At 45.3% G+C, this 23,045-nt stretch overlaps 2 protein-coding genes across 3 annotated transcripts in view; both read left to right on the top strand.

The window, feature by feature from the left end:
• LOC108644827 (oocyte zinc finger protein XlCOF6-like) overlaps positions 1 to 10,010 on the top strand; it is a 28,778-nt gene extending 18,768 nt beyond the window's left edge. Inside the window, exon 2 of the mRNA XM_018089688.2 lies at positions 5,578 to 10,010. Within this exon, the coding sequence (XP_017945177.2) occupies positions 5,828 to 8,464 (2,637 nt within the window). The 5' untranslated portion in view covers positions 5,578 to 5,827 and the 3' untranslated portion in view covers positions 8,465 to 10,010. The remainder of the gene's footprint in view (positions 1 to 5,577) is intronic.
• A 2,233-nt stretch (positions 10,011 to 12,243) lies between these two features.
• On the top strand, positions 12,244 to 17,709 carry LOC101731555 (gastrula zinc finger protein XlCGF57.1-like). 2 transcript variants are annotated; one of them, XM_031904264.1, is made up of 3 exons: positions 12,245 to 12,874; positions 14,071 to 14,176; positions 16,048 to 17,709. In XM_031904264.1, the coding sequence occupies exons 2-3, from the start codon at positions 14,161 to 14,163 to the stop codon at positions 17,601 to 17,603; spliced, it is 1,572 nt and encodes a 523-aa protein (XP_031760124.1). In that variant the 5' UTR covers positions 12,245 to 12,874; positions 14,071 to 14,160; the 3' UTR covers positions 17,604 to 17,709. The 2 variants fall into 2 exon arrangements, with proteins under 2 accessions (XP_031760125.1, XP_031760124.1); XM_031904265.1 differs by lacking the exon at positions 14,071 to 14,176 and having other exon boundaries at positions 12,244 to 12,874.
• Positions 17,710 to 23,045: the final 5,336 nt, after the last annotated feature.

Genomic DNA, 23,045 nt, shown 5'->3' on the forward strand with positions numbered 1-23,045 from the left:
ATTTGTGCCCTGGGTACCCCTGGAACTATAGCGGGGTGACTGTTACCCCAATGTTTCTATATATCTGTAACCTTGTTATGGGCTAAGGGGGCCCAGCCTGAAGGCCAGTTAGGGGGGATTTGGGGTGAGTGCTTATTTGAGCCCTGGGTACCCCTGGAACTATAGCGGGGTGACTGTTACCCCAATGTTTCTATATATCTGTAACCTTGTTATGGGCTAAGGGGGCCCAGCCTGAAGGCCAGTTAGGGGGGGATTTGGGGTGAGTGCTTATTTGTGCCTTGGGTACCCCTGGAACTATAGCAGGGTGACTGTTACCCCAATGTTTCTATATATCTGTAACCTTGTTATGGGCTAAGGGGGCCCAGCCTGAAGGCCAGTTAGGGGGGATTTGGGGTGAGTGCTTATTTGTGCCCTTGGTACCCCTGGAACTATAGCGGGGTGACTGTTACCCCAATGTTTCTATATATCTGTAACCTTGTTATGGGCTAAGGGGGCCCAGCCTTAAGGCCAGTTAGGGGGGATTTGGGGTGAGTGCTTATTTGTGCCCTGGGTACCCCTGGAACTATAGCGGGGTGACTGTTACCCCAATGTTTCTATATATCTGTAACCTTGTTATGGGCTAAGGGGGCCCAGCCTGAAGGCCAGTTAGGGGGGGATTTGGGGTGAGTGCTTATTTGTGCCCTGGGTACCCCTGGAACTATAGCGGGGTGACTGTTACCCCAATGTTTCTATATATCTGTAACCTTGTTATGGGCTAAGGGGGCCCAGCCTGAAGGCCAGTTAGGGGGGATTTGGGGTGAGTGCTTATTTGTGCCCTTGGTACCCCTGGAACTATAGCGGGGTGACTGTTACCCCAATGTTTCTATATATCTGTAACCTTGTTATGGGCTAAGGGGGCCCAGCCTTAAGGCCAGTTAGGGGGGGATTTGGGGTGAGTGCTTATTTGTGCCCTGGGTACCCCTGGAACTATAGCGGGGTGACTGTTACCCCAATGTTTCTATATATCTGTAACCTTGTTATGGGCTAAGGGGCCCAGCCTGAAGGCCAGTTAGGGGGGGATTTGGGGTGAGTGCTTATTTGTGCCCTGGGTACCCCTGGAACTATAGCGGGGTGACTGTTACCCCAATGTTTCTATATATCTGTAACCTTATTATGGGCTAAGGGGGCCCAGCCTGAAGGCCAGTTAGGGGGGGATTTGGGGTGAGTGCTTATTTGTGCCCTGGGTACCCCTGGAACTATAGCGGGGTGACTGTTACCCCAATGTTTCTATATATTTGTAACATTGTTATGGGCTAAGGGGGCCCAGCCTGAAGGCCAGTTAGGGGGGATTTGGGGTGAGTGCTTATTTGTGCCCTGGGTACCCCTGGAACTATAGCGGGGTGACTGTTACCCCAATGTTTCTATATATCTGTAACCTTGTTATGGGCTAAGGGGGCCCAGCCTGAAGGCCAGTTAGGGGGGGATTTGGGGTGAGTGCTTATTTGTGCCCTGGGTACCCCTGGAACTATAGCGGGGTGACTGTTACCCCAATGTTTCTATATATCTGTAACCTTGTTATGGGCTAAGGGGGCCCAGCCTGAAGGCCAGTTAGGGGGGGATTTGGGGTGCTTATTTGTGCCCTGGGTACCCCTGGAACTATAGCGGGGTGACTGTTACCCCAATGTTTCTATATATCTGTAACCTTGTTATGGGCTAAGGGGGCCCAGCCTGAAGGCCAGTTAGGGGGGGGATTTGGGGTGAGTGCTTATTTGTGCCCTGGGTACCCCTGGAACTATAGCGGGGTGACTGTTACCCCAATGTTTCTATATATCTGTAACCTTGTTATGGGCTAAGGGGGCCCAGCCTGAAGGCCAGTTAGGGGGGGATTTGGGGTGAGTGCTTATTTGTGCCCTGGGTACCCCTGGAACTATAGCGGGGTGACTGTTACCCCAATGTTTCTATATATCTGTAACCTTGTTATGGGCTAAGGGGGCCCAGCCTGAAGGCAAGTTAGGGGGGGATTTGGGGTGAGTGCTTGTGTCCTGGGTACCCCTGGAACTATAGCGGGGTGACTGTTACCCCAATGTTTCTATATATCTGTAACCTTGTTATGGGCTAAGGGGGCCCAGCCTGAAGGCCAGTTAGGGGGGGATTTGGGGTGAGTGCTTATTTGTGCCCTGGGTACCCCTGGAACTATAGCGGGGTGACTGTTACCCCAATGTTTCTATATATCTGTACCCTTGTTATGGGCTAAGGGGGCCCAGCCTGAAGGCCAGTTAGGGGGGGATTTGGGGTGAGTGCTTATTTGTGCCCTGGGTACCCCTGGAACTATAGCGGGGTGACTGTTACCCCAATGTTTCTATATATCTGTAACCTTGTTATGGGCTAAGGGGGCCCAGCCTGAAGGCCAGTTAGGGGGGGATTTGGGGTGAGTGCTTATTTCTGCCCTGGGTACCCCTGGAACTATAGCGGGGTGACTGTTACCCCAATGTTTCTATATATCTGTAACCTTGTTATGGGCTAAGGGGGCCCAGCCTGAAGGCCAGTTAGGGGGGATTTGGGGTGAGTGCTTATTTGTGCCCTGGGTACCCCTGGAACTATAGCGGGGTGACTGTTACCCCAATGTTTCTATATATCTGTAACCTTGTTATGGGCTAAGGGGGCCCAGCCTGAAGGCCAGTTAGGGGGGGATTTGGGGTGAGTGCTTATTTGTGCCCTGGGTACCCCTGGAACTATAGCGGGGTGACTGTTACCCCAATGTTTCTATATATCTGTAACCTTGTTATGGGCTAAGGGGGCCCAGTCTGAAGGCCAGTTAGGGGGGGATTTGGGGTGAGTGCTTATTTGTGCCCTGGGTACCCCTGGAACTATAGCGGGGTGACTGTTACCCCAATGTTTCTATATATCTGTAACCTTGTTATGGGCTAAGGGGGCCCAGTCTGAAGGCAGTTAGGGGGGGATTTGGGGTGAGTGCTTATTTGTGCCCTGGGTACCCCTGGAACTATAGCGGGGTGACTGTTACCCCAATGTTTCTATATATCTGTAACCTTGTTATGGGCTAAGGGGGCCCAGCCTGAAGGCCAGTTAGGGGGGGATTTGGGGTGAGTGCTTATTTGTGCCCTGGGTACCCCTGGAACTATAGCGGGGTGACTGTTACCCCAATGTTTCTATATATCTGTAACCTTGTTATGGGCTAAGGGGGCCCAGCCTGAAGGCCAGTTAGGGGGGGATTTGGGGTGAGTGCTTGTGCCCTGGGTACCCCTGGAACTATAGCGGGGTGACTGTTACCCCAATGTTTCTATATATTTGTAACCTTGTTATTGGCTAAGGGGGCCCAGCCTGAAGGCCAGTTAGGGGGGGATTTGGGGTGAGTGCTTATTTGTGCCCTGGGTACCCCTGGAACTATAGCGGGGTGACTGTTACCCCAATGTTTCTATATATTTGTAACCTTGTTATTGGCTAAGGGGGCCCAGCCTGAAGGCCAGTTAGGGGGGGATTTGGGGTGAGTGCTTATTTGTGCCCTGGGTACCCCTGGAACTATAGCAGGGTGACTGTTACCCCAATGTCTCTATATATCTGTAACCTTGTTATGGGCTAAGGGGGCCCAGCCTGAAGGCCAGTTAGGGGGGGATTTGGGGTGAGTGCTTATTCGTGCCCTGGGTACCCCTGGAACTATAGCAGGGTGACTGTTACCCCAATGTTTCTATATAGCTTTAACCTTGTTATGGGCTAAGGGGGCCCAGCCTGAAGGCCAGTTAGGGGGGGATTTGGGGTGAGTGCTTATTTGTGCCCTGTGTACCCCTGGAACTATAGCGGGGTGACTGTTACCCCAATGTTTCTATATATCTGTAACCTTGTTATGGGCTAAGGGGGCCCAGCCTTAAGGCCAGTTAGGGGGGGATTTGGGGTGAGTGCTTATTTGTGCCCTGGGTACCCCTGGAACTATAGCGGGGTGACTGTTACCCCAATGTTTCTATATATCTGTAACCTTGTTATGGGCTAAGGGGGCCCAGCCTTAAGGCCAGTTAGGGGGGGATTTGGGGTGAGTGCTTATTTGTGCCCTGGGTACCCCTGGAACTATAGCAGGGTGACTGTTACCCCAATGTTTCTATATATTTGTAACCTTGTTATTGGCTAAGGGGGCCCAGCCTGAAGGCCAGTTAGGGGGGGATTTGGGGTGAGTGCTTATTTGTGCCCTGGGTACCCCTGGAACTATAGCGGGGTGACTGTTACCCCAATGTTTCTATATATCTGTAACCTTGTTATGGGCTAAGGGGGCCCAGCCTGAAGGCCAGTTAGGGGGGGATTTGGGGTGAGTGCTTGTGCCCTGGGTACCCCTGGAACTATAGCGGGGTGACTGTTACCCCAATGTTTCTATATATTTGTAACCTTGTTATTGGCTAAGGGGGCCCAGCCTGAAGGCCAGTTAGGGGGGGATTTGGGGTGAGTGCTTGTGCCCTGGGTACCCCTGGAACTATAGCGGGGTGACTGTTACCCCAATGTTTCTATATATTTGTAACCTTGTTATGGGCTAAGGGGGCCCAGCCTGAAGGCCAGTTAGGGGGGGATTTGGGGTGAGTGCTTATTTGTGCCCTGGGTACCCCTGGAACTATAGCGGGGTGACTGTTACCCCAATGTTTCTATATATTTGTAACCTTGTTATTGGCTAAGGGGGCCCAGCCTGAAGGCCAGTTAGGGGGGGATTTGGGGTGAGTGCTTATTTGTGCCCTGGGTACCCCTGGAACTATAGCAGGGTGACTGTTACCCCAATGTCTCTATATATCTGTAACCTTGTTATGGGCTAAGGGGGCCCAGCCTGAAGGCCAGTTAGGGGGGGATTTGGGGTGAGTGCTTATTCGTGCCCTGGGTACCCCTGGAACTATAGCAGGGTGACTGTTACCCCAATGTTTCTATATAGCTTTAACCTTGTTATGGGCTAAGGGGGCCCAGCCTTAAGGCCAGTTAGGGGGGGATTTGGGGTGAGTGCTTATTTGTGCCCTGGGTACCCCTGGAACTATAGCGGGGTGACTGTTACCCCAATGTTTCTATATATCTGTAACCTTGTTATGGGCTAAGGGGGCCCAGCCTGAAGGCCAGTTAGGGGGGGATTTGGGGTGAGTGCTTATTTGTGCCCTGTGTACCCCTGGAACTATAGCGGGGTGACTGTTACCCCAATGTTTCTATATATCTGTAACCTTGTTATGGGCTAAGGGGGCCCAGCCTTAAGGCCAGTTAGGGGGGGATTTGGGGTGAGTGCTTATTTGTGCCCTGGGTACCCCTGGAACTATAGCGGGGTGACTGTTACCCCAATGTTTCTATATATCTGTAACCTTGTTATGGGCTAAGGGGGCCCAGCCTTAAGGCCAGTTAGGGGGGGATTTGGGGTGAGTGCTTATTTGTGCCCTGGGTACCCCTGGAACTATAGCAGGGTGACTGTTACCCCAATGTTTCTATATATCTGTTGCTAATGTCATACAGGATTTAACGGCTTTTTAATTGAGATGCATAAAATGAGGTGCCAAGTTGAGTGCAGTATTTTTAGCATATGCTGAAAATTGAGTTTTTAACTTTTTTCTTTTTGTCTCCCCATAAATAAAGAAGTTTGGGATGCAGAAGTTTCCATGCCGCCATTAAGCATCCCGACCTTACATGTAGAAGAATCCAGGAGTTCATCTGCTTATTTGGATCCAGCCTATTGGCCAATACAGGGCGCAGAATAAGTTGGCACAAAACAGAGACTGATGCCCCGTGACTCACAAACCAGAAACGGGGATCACTCAGCAACCCAAACTGCGTCAGGTCTTCTTGTCCGAACCTTCTCCCTACAGCAAGACCTAAGGCAAAAGCAATGGGAAATGGGCAACAAGCCGACAGAAAGAGCAAACGAAAAGACCGTTCCTCAAATCTCAAACTCCAGAAAAGTCCCACAAGGGAGAAACCTTTCATGTGCCCAGAATATGGAAAACGTGTGTCTACAAAGCAGGGTCTTAACATTCACCAGAAAGTTCACAAAGGGGAGAAACCCTTGCAACGGTGCTCTCTCCAGAAACCCGAAAACCAGAAATTATATGTGTGTGTCGAATGTGGGAAAAGCTTTCTGCAGAAAAGCAAACTCAATAAACATCATAAAGTTCACACAGGGGCGAAGCCGTTCAAATGTGCGGAATGGGGGAAAGGCTTCGATGGTAGGAGTGATCTTCAGAGACATCACAGAATTCATATAGAAGAGAAGTCTGTCACTTGTACCGAATGTGGGAAATCTTTCTCTGATAAAAGTCACTTTTTGACGCACTACAGAGTTCACACAGGGGAGAAACCATATACATGCACAGAATGTGGCAAAAACTTCTCACGTAAAAATAGCCTTCAGCGTCACCAGAGAATTCACAATAAAGAGAAAGATGATGAACGGGGGAGAAATCGAGGAGAGAAATCTTTCACTTGTACAGAATGTGGGAAATCTTTCTCTAATAAAAGCAACCTTTTGACGCACCACAGAGCTCACACAGGAGTGAAACCATATACATGCACAGAATGTGGGAGATCTTTTGCCTATAAGAGTTCCCTTTTGGCACACCAAAGAGTTCACACAGGGGAGAAACCATATACATGCACAGAATGTGGGAGATCTTTTGCCTATAAGAGTTCCCTTTTGGCACACCAAAGAGTTCACACAGGGGAGAAACCATATACATGCACGGAATGTGGGAAATGTTTTTCTCAAAACAGTCACCTTTGGATACACCGAAGAGTTCACACAGGAGAGAAACCATATACATGCACAGAATGTGGTGAAAACTTCTCACATAAAAGTAGCCTTCAGCGTCACCAGAGAATTCACAATAAAGAGAAAGATGATGAACGGGGGAGAAATCAAGGAGAGAAATCTTTCACTTGTACAGAATGTGGGAAATCTTTCTCTAATAAAAGTCACTTTTTGACGCACCACAGAGTTCACACAGGAGTGAAACCATATACATGCACAGAATGTGGGAAAAACTTCTCACATAAAAGTAGCCTTCAGCGTCACCAGAGAATTCACAATAAAGAGAAAGATGATGAACGGGGGAGAAATCAAGGAGAGAAATCTTTCACTTGTACAGAATGTGGGAAATCTTTCTCTAATAAAAGCAACCTTTTGACGCACCACAGAGTTCACACAGGAGCGAAACCATATACATGCGCAGAATGTGGGAGATCTTTTGCCTATAAGAGTTCCCTTTTGGCACACCAAAGAGTTCACACAGGGGAGAAACCATATACATGCACGGAATGTGGGAAATGTTTTTCTCAAAACAGTCACCTTTGGATACACCGAAGAGTTCACACAGGAGAGAAACCATATACATGCACAGAATGTGGTGAAAACTTCTCACATAAAAGTAGCCTTCAGCGTCACCAGAGAATTCACAATAAAGAGAAAGATGATGAACGGGGGAGAAATCAAGGAGAAAAATCTTTCACTTGTACAGAATGTGGGAAATCTTTCTCTAATAAAAGTCACTTTTTGACGCACCACAGAGTTCACACAGGAGCGAAACCATATACATGCACAGAATGTGGGAAAAACTTCTCACATAAAAGTAGCCTTCAGCGTCACCAGAGAATTCACAATAAAGAGAAAGATGATGAACGGGGGAGAAATCAAGGAGAGAAATCTTTCACTTGTACAGAATGTGGGAAATCTTTCTCTAATAAAAGCAACCTTTTGACGCACCACAGAGTTCACACAGGAGCGAAACCATATACATGCGCAGAATGTGGGAGATCTTTTGCCTATAAGAGTTCCCTTTTGGCACACCAAAGAGTTCACACAGGGGAGAAACCATATACATGCACGGAATGTGGGAAATGTTTTTCTCAAAACAGTTACCTTTGGATACATCGAAGAGTTCACACAGGAGAGAAACCATATACATGTAAAGATTGTGGCAAAAACTTCTCCCGTAATAACAGCCTTCAGTGTCACCAAAGAATTCACAATAAAGAGAAAGATGATGAACGGGGGAGAAATCAAGGAGCGAAATCTTTCTCTGATAAAAGCAACCTTTTGATACACCACAGAGCTCACACAGGAGTGAAACCATATACATGCACAGAATGTGGGAAAAACTTCTCACATAAAAATAGCCTTCAGTGTCACCAAAGAATTCACACTAAAGAGAAACAACTTAAATCTACCTCGAAGAATCACCAAGGATCTTCCACAGGAGCAAAACCGGTCACGGTTGTGGAACCTGGAAAACGCTACTCTTTAAGGACAAAGCTTGTCACGATTCAGAAAATTCACACAAGGGAGAGAAACCTTTCATGTGTTCGGAATGGAAAACAATTCTCCATGAAGGGTGTCCGCAGGAATCGGTGCATTCCCACAGGGGAGAAGCCATTATCGTGCAGAGAACGTGGAAAAGCTGTGTCTACAAAGGAACCACGTAAAATTCAACGGAAAGCTCACACAAGGCAGAAACCCTTCACATGTAAATAACGTGGAAAAGGCTATTTCAAAAACTTGCCATCCCCAAAGGCGTCAGGCTACTCATAGAACAGGGATAGACAATATGTATGAGCAGAATGTGGGAGAAGAGAGCAACCTAAATAGACACTATAGAATTCCCACAGGGTCAAAGCTTTCCTAATGGACAGAATGCAGGAATTTTTTTTCTGAAAACAGCAGAATTCGGCTTCACAACGGAACTTGCAGAACGTTTACACCAATGTGTGAAGTCTCTTTCCCGAAGGAGCCACCTTTGAAACACCAGAGAGCTCACACAGGGGAGAAACCATTTACTTGTACATAATGTGGGTATAACTTCCCAAGAGAACTTGCAACAACGTGTTTTGTTACCTGTGCTAAATCTTCTCCGGCGAAAGCGACAAAAATACCTTTGTAATAAAGTCACCTGGAGTTGTGGCAGTAGAAACGGCTTTCTTGTGTTATCATGTGACTTTACCGAAGGTGCCGATTACACAAGTAAACTGTTTTACAATGTACAATTCCAATTCTAGATTCAATATAAAGGTATTTTTGGATATTTTATTACTGTACTGTAGACGACAGGGGCAACAAAACTGTGTGCCATTGCCCTGCGCGTGCAGAATGTGGATATGACCGGTGGGAGAAACCATTCATTTGCACGCAGCTTAGGAAGAGACGTCCAATGAGAAGGTGACTTCTTCCACCCTTATGACTTCAGGAGCAGCTCAGTAAGGTGGGGTTGGTGACTTTCTAAATTGATATCTTAGTTGATATATTTCCCCTACTGAGCATGCTCCCTGAGCTGTACTGAAGTCACCGGGCCCCACTAATTCATACGTTGCTGCTGTTCCTCACAGGCTGCTGAGAAATGTATCAACTAGAGGTGGCCATACACAGGCCGATATTAGCTGCCGATAATGGTCCTTAAGACTGATCCAGAAGCTTATCTGCCTGTGTATGGGCACCGCCAAGTCATTACTGTTTATTTCATCTTGCCCGACAGCCTATCCTATGGGACGGGGACTGTTTTGGCATGTTGATGCGGTCCTCTCCTGACGGGCCGGTGTCATTCCTATCATTGGCCCAATATTGCTCAGCCCAAGGTGGCCATATGAGTGGATGGTCTGCTCATTTGGTGAGTGGATCTTAAGATATGGGTTATGGCCATTGCTAGTCATTGATATCGGGTTTGGCGATTTGTAGGGCGTCATGGGACCTCTGCATGTGAGTTAGTCTGTTGGATTTTTACCATTAGCCCCTTTTATTTCCTTCTATGTAGTAAGGACGTGTGCTGTCTCCCCGGCACTTTCTGATTCTGCCCTATCAGAGTAACATTTTGTATTGTTCTGTTTTATTTACTATTTAATAACTAATAATGTTCAATTTTCCCTAACTGGGCGCATTCACCTGTCCGTGCGTGTGTGTATACCTTCTTGTCTGTTGGTTTAGGCGCTAAAGGGACATCAGGCGTCTCACCTGCCAATAGTTTGGTATTTTGATCTGAAAGGATAAGTAAACCTTAAAAAATGTCATGTCAAACTGCTCAGGGTGCTTTTCTAAGAACTTTTGCTATATTTCTTTTTTCAGTTTCAGAGCTATTTCACTCTATATTAACTGCCAATATAATGAATTTTATAACGGCGCCACCTGCTGGTCAGTTCCTGTAATGGTACCGACAGAGAGATAAACCTTCAGAAGGAAAACAGAGACGTGTTCTGATGTTGCTCTGCTCAGGGAAGAGATCAGAAGCCTCAGATGCCCTTTCCCTTCTCATTTCTAAGCAGAAAAACATCAGAACCCTGTTTTCCTTTTGCAGGGAAATCTCTCTGACTGAACCATCACAGGAACTGACCAGCAGGTGGCGCTGTTACAAAGTTCATTATATTGGCAGTTAATAGAAACTGAAATAGCTCTGAAACTGAAAAAAAGAAATATTGCAGAAGTCCCTAAATCCCTTTAATAAAAAAGGAATAGTATTACTCAATAACATCAGAGCTTGGGAAGTTTCCCACTGACTGTACTGGAATAAAGATAAATATTACTGAGTTTTATATAACGGTATGTGGCTGCTGCTGTTACAGACTAGCATGGGGGCCGGTATATGTCACTAGGTTATTACTTTGCTTTATTAAAGATTTTCTTGTTTCCCTGTGTCGTATGTTCTTCCCAAATGGAGCCGCCTGGTTTTATAGATTCAGACTCACTGCGGTGGGGGGGTCTGTACTTGATGTGCCGCATACTCAGTCTGTCAGTTATATCTGCCCTACCGTTGGCCCCCATACTGGCCTGTACATTGGAACCCTGCCCTGAGGGCTTGGGGAACTATTTACGTACTTTGGCCATTTAGAGAATGGCTCCGCCCACATTCCCAATGGGAAGGAGGAAATACAGGTTAAAGGAGCTTGTGGCCCAAATGGACAGGTCACATGATATTGGCCTCCGTTCTATTGTTCTGTGTGAGTTAAGAACTGGATGATTGGAATGGAGAGAGGAAAGAAGACCTAAGGTTCCTTTTTACTTCCTCCTCTTCCTCTCACCATAGGGCGATATTGTGCAGCAGCAGATTGGTTCCCAATGTTCCTGATCAATGAGCCGTATAGATTGTACATGGATATAAGTTGGGTTTGGTCTTAAAGGAGAAACAAAGTCATTTTGGCATTTTACTGCCAATAGATTTGCCACATTAGTGCCACCTAGAACCCTATATTTATTCTGCAGAAAGCTTTACCTGCCTGAGTAACAGCCCTAGAAGCTCCCTCTGATAGCAGCTGCCATTTTAGCTTGGTCTTGGGAGCTTCCTGCTGCAGTTATAGCCACTCAGTGCAGTGTTTCTGTGAGTGCTTATGGCTGTATTTACATAGACCTTTCTGATAAAGCTACTGAGTTTGTACCTTTCCTTCTCCTTTAAATGTGTAAAAAAAATCGCACAGATCTTTCATCTCTATATGTATGGCTGCCATTACAATAAGCGGGAGAACTGGGAAGGGGGGACTCATACAATGAATAAATAGATGTAACTCGGTTGGTTATATGAGCATTACGCCTCTCACTTTTTGCAGTCTCAGGTATTGACCCCTCCCATTATCCTACACCCAAGTGTGTCTGGGAAACCAACTCCCCCTATGCCCCCACAGGGGCCAGTAATGCTCCCAGTAACCGAGAGGGATCTGACAGTCACAGAGCTGATTGGCCAAAGCCGGATACAGAATTCCTGGAAGAGAGACACAAGTATTAGAAAACTGCCCCAAATCCCTACAGCCCCTGAGATAATAACCCCTTAACCGCCAGCGCAGCCCTTAGTGCTGGAGGTGCCAGGGCAAGATATACATATTGGCATCATATAATCCATGGGAAGGTGTGGCTCAGCAAATGCCCCTCCAAAACTTAACTTGAAGGTGAACTGCCCCTGGATGTGCACCCCATTATGGAGGAACATTGCGCTCTCCTATAGTTCCCATAAGTTCTACTGTTTGTCCTTCCGCCATCTTGAATGTGTGGGTAATTCCAGGGGTCCCACAACAGATTCACACGCTCACATCATATTAACCCTGATTCCAATGCTAAAAATGCTACAAGCCGCAACTTGTTCCCCATGCAAAGCTGCCCGTGCCGGGTCGGACTGGGCCGGTGCTCCCTCTGGCTGCTGGCCTCCCCCCAACGTACTGAGGGTAACTGAACTTAGGCACACTCAGGGGGGGTTGGGCAGGTCACTGGGGGCCCTGAGGGGATTTGGGGTGCTGCAGCGGGGGCCCCTTGGGGATTTGAAAAAGAAAAGCGCACTTTGCCCCAGGCACTGCCCTTAAATGACCCTTTTTCTAATAGAAGGAGCTGTTTGGGGAGTACAAGGGGAGCAGACCCAGATATACATGCACCCCCTCTTTCTACTTGTTATTATAAACCCAGAAGTTTGAGGTTTCCTTTATCCTTATGATGTGCAGGGTAAGTACCACCCAGCAGCATTTATACCTTACCCCCATCCATGATACAAATGGACAAGCCCAAATAGTTTTAATGCTAATAATCATTTCCCCCCATCTACGTGTGCCAGAAACTGACATTTCAATACATTTCAGTCCCCCCCGCCCCAAACTATGATATGGGAGGAGCCTTGTTACTCTGAGAGGTTCTGTGGGACAATAGTCAGGGTGGGGTCAGTTGGCTCCCTGCTGGGCTACTTGCCCCCATACAGGCTTTTATATGCAGAGGAACGAGTAACAATGGGAGAAGTAAGGGAGGAGCCGGGGCAGAGTCTCCCCTTTATCCTCATTACTCCCCATGGCTAAGGGCAGAAGGGGGGAGTAGTATAAAGAGTTGGGGAATATCTCCAAGGAGCAGATTTCTGGGGAGAGTCTCTGCTGAGGACGTACCAGGGGGAAGAGAAGAAGAGCCGGACAGGAAGGAATTCTTACCCAGACACAGGTAATTATACTGGGGGCTCCTTATTAGTTATTATTATCTTCTCATATTCCAACAATAATAAGGCCAATAATTTCTTCCATTAATGGGGAGCCAGGCAGGAGCCGGTCAGGGAGGATTAAAGGCACAAATATCTGAGAGTATTTCAGGCTTTAGTTCTTAGGCTTCTATTCTTTTCCCAAGTTACTGCCGGAATGTTTCCCACATGGCTACGGATAAATGGGACTTACAGGGGTCTCTTATCTGACATATTCTCCCTTCTGGGGGTTACGGAACATAAACAGAATTATGGGAATGTGACTTCATTGCTTTATTCCTGTGCAATGATACTGGGGCCCGGCCGCCCCGGCTATAAGTGATTCAAGGGGAGTTCATTTCCAGCCGGCACCAAAGGAAAGGGCTCGGCATTGGGTTGGGTTAGGCAGGGCCCCTTGTTAGGCCAATGGGGAATATACCCGGGTTTCCTAATTATTTCTTATTATGGATTTTAGACATTGTATGTCCATGTTGCCTTTGATATGTTTGTATCTACAGCCCATGGTTTTACATTTGTGGTTTTTAACTATTAATATTAAAAAAGCATCAGACCCCAGTATGTCATTTATAAGCACTAATGTACCTCCTATGGGAAAATATCAGCGAGAAATGACAAACCGTATAAAGGAACAAAGTGCCATTAAATGCTAAGGTTTCCTCTGATATATATATATATATTTCATATTATTTATAGTGGGGGCCACTACTTGTTATAATACAGAGACTCAGTGGGGCAGAGGGATCTGTTTAATCTGTGGATATGATTAATTTATCAGAACAGTATGGCAGCTCCTATATATAAATCATATACTGTAATTAAACACACATATTCAGTATCAATACAGTTCCCTTGGGCAAGATAACCTGTGCCATTGGGTTCCCATAACATTTATAAGGAAAGGCAGTAACCCATGGCAACCAATCAAATTGTTATATTCATCGTTCTACCTGCAGCTGGCTGAAAAGAGGTAAGCACTGATTGGTTGCTATGGGTTACTGCCCATGGGCAAATTTGATAATGAGCCCCACTGTGTGTGTCGGGGGAGGGGCTGATGAATGTTGGGCCCATGGATACTGTCTCCTTCCCTAATGGGCCCAGCACATTGCCGGAGGTTGGGGAGATCTCCTGCACAGTATAACCCAACTCTTTATAACTTCAACAGGTTCCCGGGGGGTCGGACTGGAGAGAATAAGGATTTACCCAGAGGGGGATTTTCCCAATCCCAGAGACCAGCAGGATACAAGAGAAAATAATGCTGCTTCATATCAGTAAGTCTCCCATAATCCCCTACAGAGGGATGTTACTAACTCGCTATATTATATATATATATTGTCCATTCCCCTAAACACGTACACATTCACCTTCCATAGGATTCTTATATTAAAAGAGGATGTAAAGTCACAAATCAAAATCCTTGTGTGTTATTTAGACCAATGAAATGAATGTATTTAGCAGCCTATGCCCCGCCCCTGTAATGAGCTCTGATCACAGCTCCTGGGAACCTACACGCCCAGGGGCCGGCCCGATACGAAGGAAAGCAGGGACTGCTCTGTACCAGACTTGAAATAAAAACAAAAGCCGGGACTGCCCTATAACTGAACAAATAGCCCAGGCGTTTACTGGATTGTCATTGGTCAGTTGCTGATAAGGGCAAGTTAGTCCCAGATAAGGAAGTAAAACAGGAGCGGAGAGTAAGACACGCCCACTCCTCCTCCGGCTGCAGATACTGAGGGATACAGAGCCCCAGTTAGCTGTGTTTAACCCTGTGTTAACTGCTTTGCCATCTGATATTTTAGAACGACATCTGTTATAGAGCTTTCCTTATTAGGGCTATGTATATATATATATATACAGGTATGGGACCCGTTATCCAGAATGCTCGGGACCAAGGGTATTCCAGATAAGAGGGTTTTCCGTAATTTGGATCCTCATACCTTAAGTCTACTAAAAAATCAATAAAAAATTAATTAAACCCAGTAGGATTGTTTTGCATCCAATAAGGGGTAATTATATCTTAGTTGGGATCAAGTACAGGTACTGTTTTATTATTACAGAGAAAAGGGAATCATTTTACCATTAAATAAACCCAATAGGGCTGTTCTGCCCCAATAAGGGGTAATTATATCTTAGTTGGGATCAAGTACAGGTACTGTTTTATTATTACAGAGAAAAGGGAATCATTTAACCATTAAATAAACCCAATAGGGCTGTTCTGCCCCAATAAGGGGTAATTATATATTAGTTGGGATCAAGTACAGGTACTGTTTTATTATTACAGAGAAAAGGGAATCATTTTACCATTAAATAAACCCAATAGGGCTGTTCTGCCCCCAATAAGGGGTAATTATATCTTAGTTGGGATCAAGTACAGGTACTGTTTTATTATTACAGAGAAAAGGGAATCATTTAACCATTAAATAAACCCAATAGGGCTGTTCTGCCCCCAATAAGGGGTAATTATATCTTAGTTGGGATCAAGTACAGGTACTGTTTTATTATTACAGAGAAAAGGGAATCATTTAACCATGAAATAAACCCAATAGGGCTGTTCTGCCCCAATAAGGGGTAATTATATCTTAGTTGGGATCAAGTACAGGTACTGTTTTATTATTACAGAGAAAAGGGAATCATTTAACCATGAAATAAACCCAATAGGGCTGTTCTGCCCCAATAAGGGGTAATTATATCTTAGTTGGGATCAAGTACAGGTTCTGTTTTATTATTACAGAGAAAAGGGAATCATTTAACCATTAAATAAACCCAATAGGACTGTTCTGCCCCAATAAGGGGTAATTATATCTTAGTTGGGATCAAGTACAGGTTCTGTTTTATTATTACAGAGAAAAGAAAATCAATTTAAATTCTTATTTGATGAAAATAGAGTCTATGGGAGTCTTTCCATAATTCGGAGCTCTCTGGATAACAGGTTTCCGGAAAATGGATCCCATACCTGTGTATATATATAAGATTTTTGGCTTTACATCCCCTGTAGGAATGTGATGTACTCCTTGCACCCATAACATTTCCTGCAAAGCTTTCCCTGGTGAGTCCCCATTGGATTCTGTCTCTAGGAGGTAGAAGAGATGGGGCTTTTTTTTTTACTAAAGTCTAATTAATCCTTTTACTTCTTTGCTATTAGGGAATTGGCCTGAGAAAGAGCAGCAGAACCTCAGTGCTGGGAGATATTGTTTAGTTCCATATGGATCTGACATGTCCAGGATGAAGAAGATCATAGAAGTTGGAAGGGAAAGTAAAAATGTTCAGGGGAACCTCAGCCGAACCCAAACTCCCAATGAATCTGTCAGAACCCCCAACCAGAATGAGAGGTTCCAGGTATCTCAGGAACATTGTGTTGATGGAACCTCTTCTGCTCTACAAATACAAAAGCTACATAATACTACTAATATACAGGATATCAGAAGGCCCAATATTTCCAAACTTAAAAAGGCGAAGTCCTCTGTAAAATCACACATTGCCAAGATGTGTCACCAAGGCACAAAAATGCATATTTCCTCTAAAGCCCACAGTGCCCTGAAACCTTTTATCTGCCCAAAATGTGAGAGGAGATTTTGTGACATCCGGAACCTTCTCACCCACCAGAGAATCCACACGGGGAGGAGCTTTGTCTGCTCCAAATGTGGGAAATGTTTCTCTCACAGAAAGATCCTCATTGCTCATAAATGGGTTCATACTGGGAGGAAACCATTCACCTGCACTGAATGTGATATGGGCTTCTTATGGAACAGGGACCTTCAGGAACATAAAAAGAGCCATAAAAGAAGAAAAAATAGCAGCTATCTCTTGGCTCACAGGGGAAAGAGACTGAAAGAAGTTAGTACTGACTCTTGTAAAAGAGAGAAGGTGTTTTACTGCAGAGAGTGTGGTAAAAGCTTCAGGCAAAAGTCTAGGCTTGAGATCCACATTCAGTGCCACACAGGCGAGAAGCCATTTGTCTGTGTTCATTGTGGGAAAGGCTTCAGAGATAAGTATAAACTCAGTCTGCATCTAAGGATTCACACAGGAGAGAAACCATTTGTCTGCACTGAGTGTGGGAAAGGCTTTAGGGATTCGAGCTCTCTGAAATCTCACCTCCAGATTCACACAGGAGAGAAACCATTTGTCTGCACTGAGTGTGGGAAAGGCTTCAGGAAAAAGTGTGATCTCAAATCTCACCTTCATATTCACACCGGAGTGAACCCATTTGCCTGCACTGAGTGTGGGAAATGTTTCAGGGATAAAAGCGAACTGAACATTCATATTAACGTACACACAGGAAAGACTTTCCCCTGTACGGAGTGTGGCAAATCCTTTGCAGCAAAGAACAATCTGAAAAGGCACCAAATGGTTCACACTGGGGAGAAACCACACGAGTGCACAGAGTGTGGGAAACGATTCATGGAGAAAAGTAAACTAGAGAGACATTATCTAAATCATACTGGAGTGAAACCATTCAGCTGCTGTGAGTGTGGAGAACAGTTCAAATGGAAACACCAGCTCCAGTATCACCAACTGAGTCACACTGGGGAGAGGCCATTTGTCTGTACTGAGTGTGGGAAGAGCTACAAGAGTAAGGATACACTCACTGCACACGGTCTTATTCACACTGGGGAGAAACCATTTGTGTGCCCTGAGTGTGGGAAACCATATAAGAGCTACAGTGCACTGAGGTACCACCTCCAGACTCACATTAGATGATAGTATCTTGCTAGTATCCCACATCTCAATGTTCCTGAGCTATCCCTCATCTCAACGTTCCTGAGCTATCCCTCATCTCAACGTTCCTGAGCTATCCCACATCTCAACGTTCCCGAGCCATCCCACATCTCAACGTTCCTGAGCTATCCCTCATCTCAACGTTCCTGAGCTATCCCACATCTCAACGTTCCCGAGCCATCCTACATCTCAACGTTCCTGAGCTATCCCTCATCTCAACGTTCCTGAGCTATCCCACATCTCAACGTTCCCGAGCCATCCTACATCTCAACGTTCCTGAGCTATCCCACATCTCAACATTCCTGAGCTATCCCTCATCTCAACGTTCCAGAGCTATCCTACATCTCAACGTTCCTGAGTTATCCTACATCTCAATGTTCCTGAGCTATCCCACCTGCCCTCATCAGTGGCGGCCATATTCAGTGCATTTGCTGCTTAAGTGAATGGGAATCCAAGACAAATGAAGAAGAGGGTTTTGACTGAGGTTCTTTCTGAGAGCAGCACAAATGCCCTAAAGGTGTAATTGGCTAAACCAATACCGTTACACATTTTGTTTTATGAGTTCATGAACACTATACAAATACTGCAAGAGGAATGCATAGAGAAACATAGGGGCAAATGTATTCAGGGAAGATGGGTCGTTATTCTGGTGAAGATTTCTAGTTTTCTGTAGTCACCAACCAGTCTGTTTTGGAAGCAGAAGACAAAAAGACAGAAATACACATAATCAATGTTGTTATCTTTCCCCAACAAGAATCTTATTATTTAACAAGACTCAAAAGGGTCTTCAGCATAAAAGACGCTTGTTTATTAATTAATATAATACAAAGCCTTTTCAGCAACACAAACCAGTGAATTACATGTGATACAAAGAACTTCAGATTAAGTCATTCGTTACAGATTATATTGGCAACTTCATTACATCATTTACGAGTTCCAAAGGATAAGGAAACCCCTTAGACCAATAGTAGAAGCCCTAGGATATTCCTGCCATTCAGTTCCTCTCCTGCTGATACAGTTACAGTTACACCCAATCATGAAACAAATAAACAAAACCAAATACATTAAAATGCAAATAACGGTTTCAGCCCATCCGTATATTCCCCATTCAGCCCCCCGGGGATCTGTTTATCTGTGGGACAATAATCAGGGTGGGGCGGATTGGTTTCCTGCTGGGATATTTTTCTGATACTTCATGTATGTATTATGATATCTAAAGGCAAATTCATCTTTCTAAGGGAGGAGAAGGCCACAGGCGAATTAAACCCCCTCAAACTGATGATCAGACCCTGTATAAATAAGGGACCCCCCAACTGTGCTTCCTTCTCATACACAGAACTGTAACACAGTGTAAATCAGAAATACACAGGATATTTTATTCCCACTCAGATCTACCAATCACCAAAGGGTTTGTTTCTCCAATGACTTGGGGGGATAATAATCTGAATGGGACCTGTGTTTGTGGGGCAGTTGTCTCTATACTTCATATAGAATTAGCTCAGGGGAACAACAAGATGAGACACAGGAACATTGGGGAGAGCTTTTTATAATCATTCCTATCTTCTCCCATATGAGATGTTTGGCTTCTATTGCTCTCTGGTGGGGAATAGCCTTCCCGTCACTGCTCCCCATACCAACCAATTGGAAATGCAATGCCTGAAGCAGTCAGGAGGGCTAAACAGCACTGGGAGCAGTGGGGACAATTGAACCTCTGGTTAGGGATGTTCCAGCAACACTGTCCCTTCAGGGGATCTCCCAAAAGAAGATCTTAGGAGACAAACAGAAACCCCCTAACCCTGTAGGCAATTATGAATAATATCCGGTGCTGGTTTCCCTTTGGGCTAAACATTAACCCTATCTGTAACAATGGCCCCTTTATTGGAGCTCCCTATAGATCCTCTCAGGTCCCTGTCTGGGTTTCACATGAGGGGTGGGCGTGTCCTAACGGTCCCTGCCAGAAACACAGTAGGAGGGGGAGAGCCAATCACAGCCCTGCACTCACACAAGCACAGACAGGCTTCAGGAAGTGGGACAGATGGGTGGGACTAGTGGGGTTTTTTGAGAAACTTTCAATAAATTAGACTGAAATCATAGGCAGATTTACAATAAAGCTAAGCCCCCCCAAGACTGCTTGGCACCTTAAAAAAAAAAAGAAAAAACTCCCTCCGTTTCTGTGCTGTCCTGGAACCCTTAACATCAGGAAATTGTCTTGTGTTCCTGCAAGCGCCGGTTCTGCTGTAATCAGCTGTGCTCTGATTGGATCTTTCTTCTTGTGGATTCTCCAATCAGAGCACGGCTTTTTGACAGACAATAAAACTGCCCAATCAAGGCACAGATGCAGACAGGGCTCGGGAGATATTACAAACTGAAGGCAGTGCAGGGGTTCACTTTTTGTTTTTAAAGGAACAGTAACACCAAAAAATTCAAGTGAATAAAAGAAATTCCAATATAATGTACTGCTGCCCTGCACTGGTACAACCGGTGTGTTTGCCTCAGAAACACTACTATGGTTTATATAAAGAATGTAGCTGTGTAGCCATGGGTGCAGCCATTCAAAGGAGAAAAGGCACAGGCACATAGCAGATAACAAATAAAACACTATTGTATTCTACAGAGCTTATCTGTCATCTGCTATGTAACCTGTGCCTTTTCTCCTTTTTTCCAGCTTGAATGGCTGCCCCCGGGGCTACACAGCGGGGTATTTATATAAACTATAGTAGGGTTTCTGTAGCAAACACCCCAGCTGTACCAGTGCAGGAATGGCTGCCCCCATGGCTACACAGCGGGGTATTTATATAAACTATAGTAGGGTTTCTGTAGCAAACACCCCAGCTGTACCAGTGCAGGAATGGCTGCCCCCGGGGCTACACAGCGGGGTATTTATATAAACTATAGTAGGGTTTCTGTAGCAAACACCCCAGCTGTACCGGTGCAGGAACGGCTGCCCCCGGGGCTACACAGCGGGGTATTTATATAAACTATAGTAGGGTTTCTGTAGCAAACACCCCAGCTGTACCAGTGCAGGAATGGCTGCCCCCGGGGCTACACAGCGGGGTATTTATATAAACTATAGTTGGGTTTCTGTAGCAAACACCCCAGCTGTACCAGTGCAGGAATGGCTGCCCCCGGGGCTACACAGCGGGGTATTTATATAAACTATAGTAGGGTTTCTGTAGCAAACACCCCAGCTGTACCAGTGCAGGAACGGCTGCCCCCGGGGCTACACAGCGGGGTATTTATATAAACTATAGTAGGGTTTCTGTAGCAAACACCCCAGCTGTACCAGTGCAGGAACGGCTGCCCCCGGGGCTACACAGCGGGGTATTTATATAAACTATAGTAGGGTTTCTGTAGCAAACACCCCAGCTGTACCAGTGCAGGAATGGCTGCCCCCGGGGCTACACAGCGGGGTATTTATATAAACTATAGTAGAGTTACTGTAGCAAACACACAACTTTTACCAGTGCAGGGCAACAGTACATTATATTTCTTTCACTTTAAAACTCTTTAATTTTTTTATGTTACTGTTCCTTTAATATATTCTTTATTTTGATTTCAGGAATAGTTGGGGTACAGAAAAAAGAAGGGGATGGGGAAGGAACAAATGCACTGACATTCAGTTACGTACAGCAGGAATAAACAAGGATTGACAACAAGTTCTATAGCATTGGGGTCAGATGGTTTATGGGGAGTTCAAGTAAATTCCTATGGCAACGGGGCTGTGTGGGGGGTTTATTAGTGAAAGTGATCCAGGGTTCCCAGAGTCTCCAATAAGCGCTGCTATTATTGTGGCTCAATAAATTTTCTCATTTCCTCTACTAAATATATCCATTGTAGGTACGTTGGGGGGTCTTTCGCTTTCCAATATCTTGGGATTAAGGTTCTAGCAGCGTCAATAGTTGCTGGGTAAGTATATCTGTTAACACACAGTTTTTCTGAGGGATTAGATTTAGTAAGATAGTTGGTATTTTGTTTTCTTTGTTATTTTTGTTATAGTTGCTATTGTTTCCAGAATTTTGGACCAGTAAGTTTTCATTTGGGGGCATGAGAACCATATGTGGGTGTGGTTTCCCGCTCCCTTATCACATCTCCAGCAAGAGCCTGTGCTCTTTTTGTTCATCTTCTTCAGCTTTGTAGGGTGTAGTGCCACCTTGTGGCCAGTTTGAACTCATCTCTCTGACCCTTACTGCCCTTGATGATTTATGAATGGATGAGAATACCCTATCCCAGGCTTTATCTGTTATTTCTATGCCCAGCTCTCTTTCCCAATCCGTGCAAAAACTTCTTTTGGGGGTTTCTGCATTATTTATTAATAGCTTGTATAGAGTGGAAATGATCTTTTCTATTGGCTTTGGGGATTCTAGTACCATTTCCCATTTCCCAAAGAAAGATGTTTTGAAAGCATTTTACCTCCTAAAACTGCCATTATATGAGAGCTGCATACACAACCTCTTAGGTCAGAAGCCAGAGTGAAATGAAAGATGGGAGTGTCCTCCAGTCTCCCACAGGAAGTGGTCACAGCACTGACTGACAGGATTTACTGTAGCAGGGAAACCCCTCCCAGTTTCTGCCTGTGACATCACAAAGCCCCACCCACCCTATGCATATTCACTGCACTTTAAGTAGCTCTGTTATTGAAGTCTATGAGGGCCCCAGCCACATACTGAAGAGTCTAAGCCGGAAGTTGCCATATGGCCTGGGGAGAGCACAGTTTTCAAGCAGTTACGGACATATTTGAACCCAAAGGTATTAAAATAAAAGCACTTACTTCTATATAACATTATTTTACATGGTTTAGTGCATTGCAAAAATGTATGGTATATATCCCCTTTAAGGGGCTACCCCAGTCTTGTCCCTGAGTCACTTGTATGAAATGGTGTATTTGCTGGTATTCCACGTGTCTCTTGGGGGTCACTGACCCCGGCAGCCAAGAAGTATTGCTCTGTGAGGCTACAGTTTTATTATTATTGTAACTTTTTATTACTTATTTTTCCATGCAGGTCCCTTAACTATCCATAGTCCCATCTCTCGTCTAAACCACTGCCTGGTTGCTAAGGTAAATAAGACCCTAGCAACCAGATAGCTCATGAAATACCAAATGGAGAGCTTCAGAACAAAAAGCTAAATAACTGAAAAACCATTAAAAATAAAAAAGAGGACCATCTGCAAATTGTCTCAGAATATCAATGTCTACATCATATTAAAAGTTAAATTAAAGGTGAACTACCCCCTTTAAGCTAACTGATCCCAAACACAAGTGGATGGAGAACCCCTCACAGAAGTGCCTGTATGGATACTTATACATCCTAAGCATTTTAAGGTAAAATAAAGCCCCTCCCACCCGCACTTTTGCGCAGGATCCCTGGGAGTCAGTGGGAACCGCAAGGGGCAGTTGGGAGGTTCAATTTTTACACCGGCAGCGAA

This window comes from Xenopus tropicalis, chromosome 6, assembly GCF_000004195.4.
Source record: "Xenopus tropicalis strain Nigerian chromosome 6, UCB_Xtro_10.0, whole genome shotgun sequence".
Lineage (NCBI taxonomy): Eukaryota > Metazoa > Chordata > Amphibia > Anura > Pipidae > Xenopus > Xenopus tropicalis.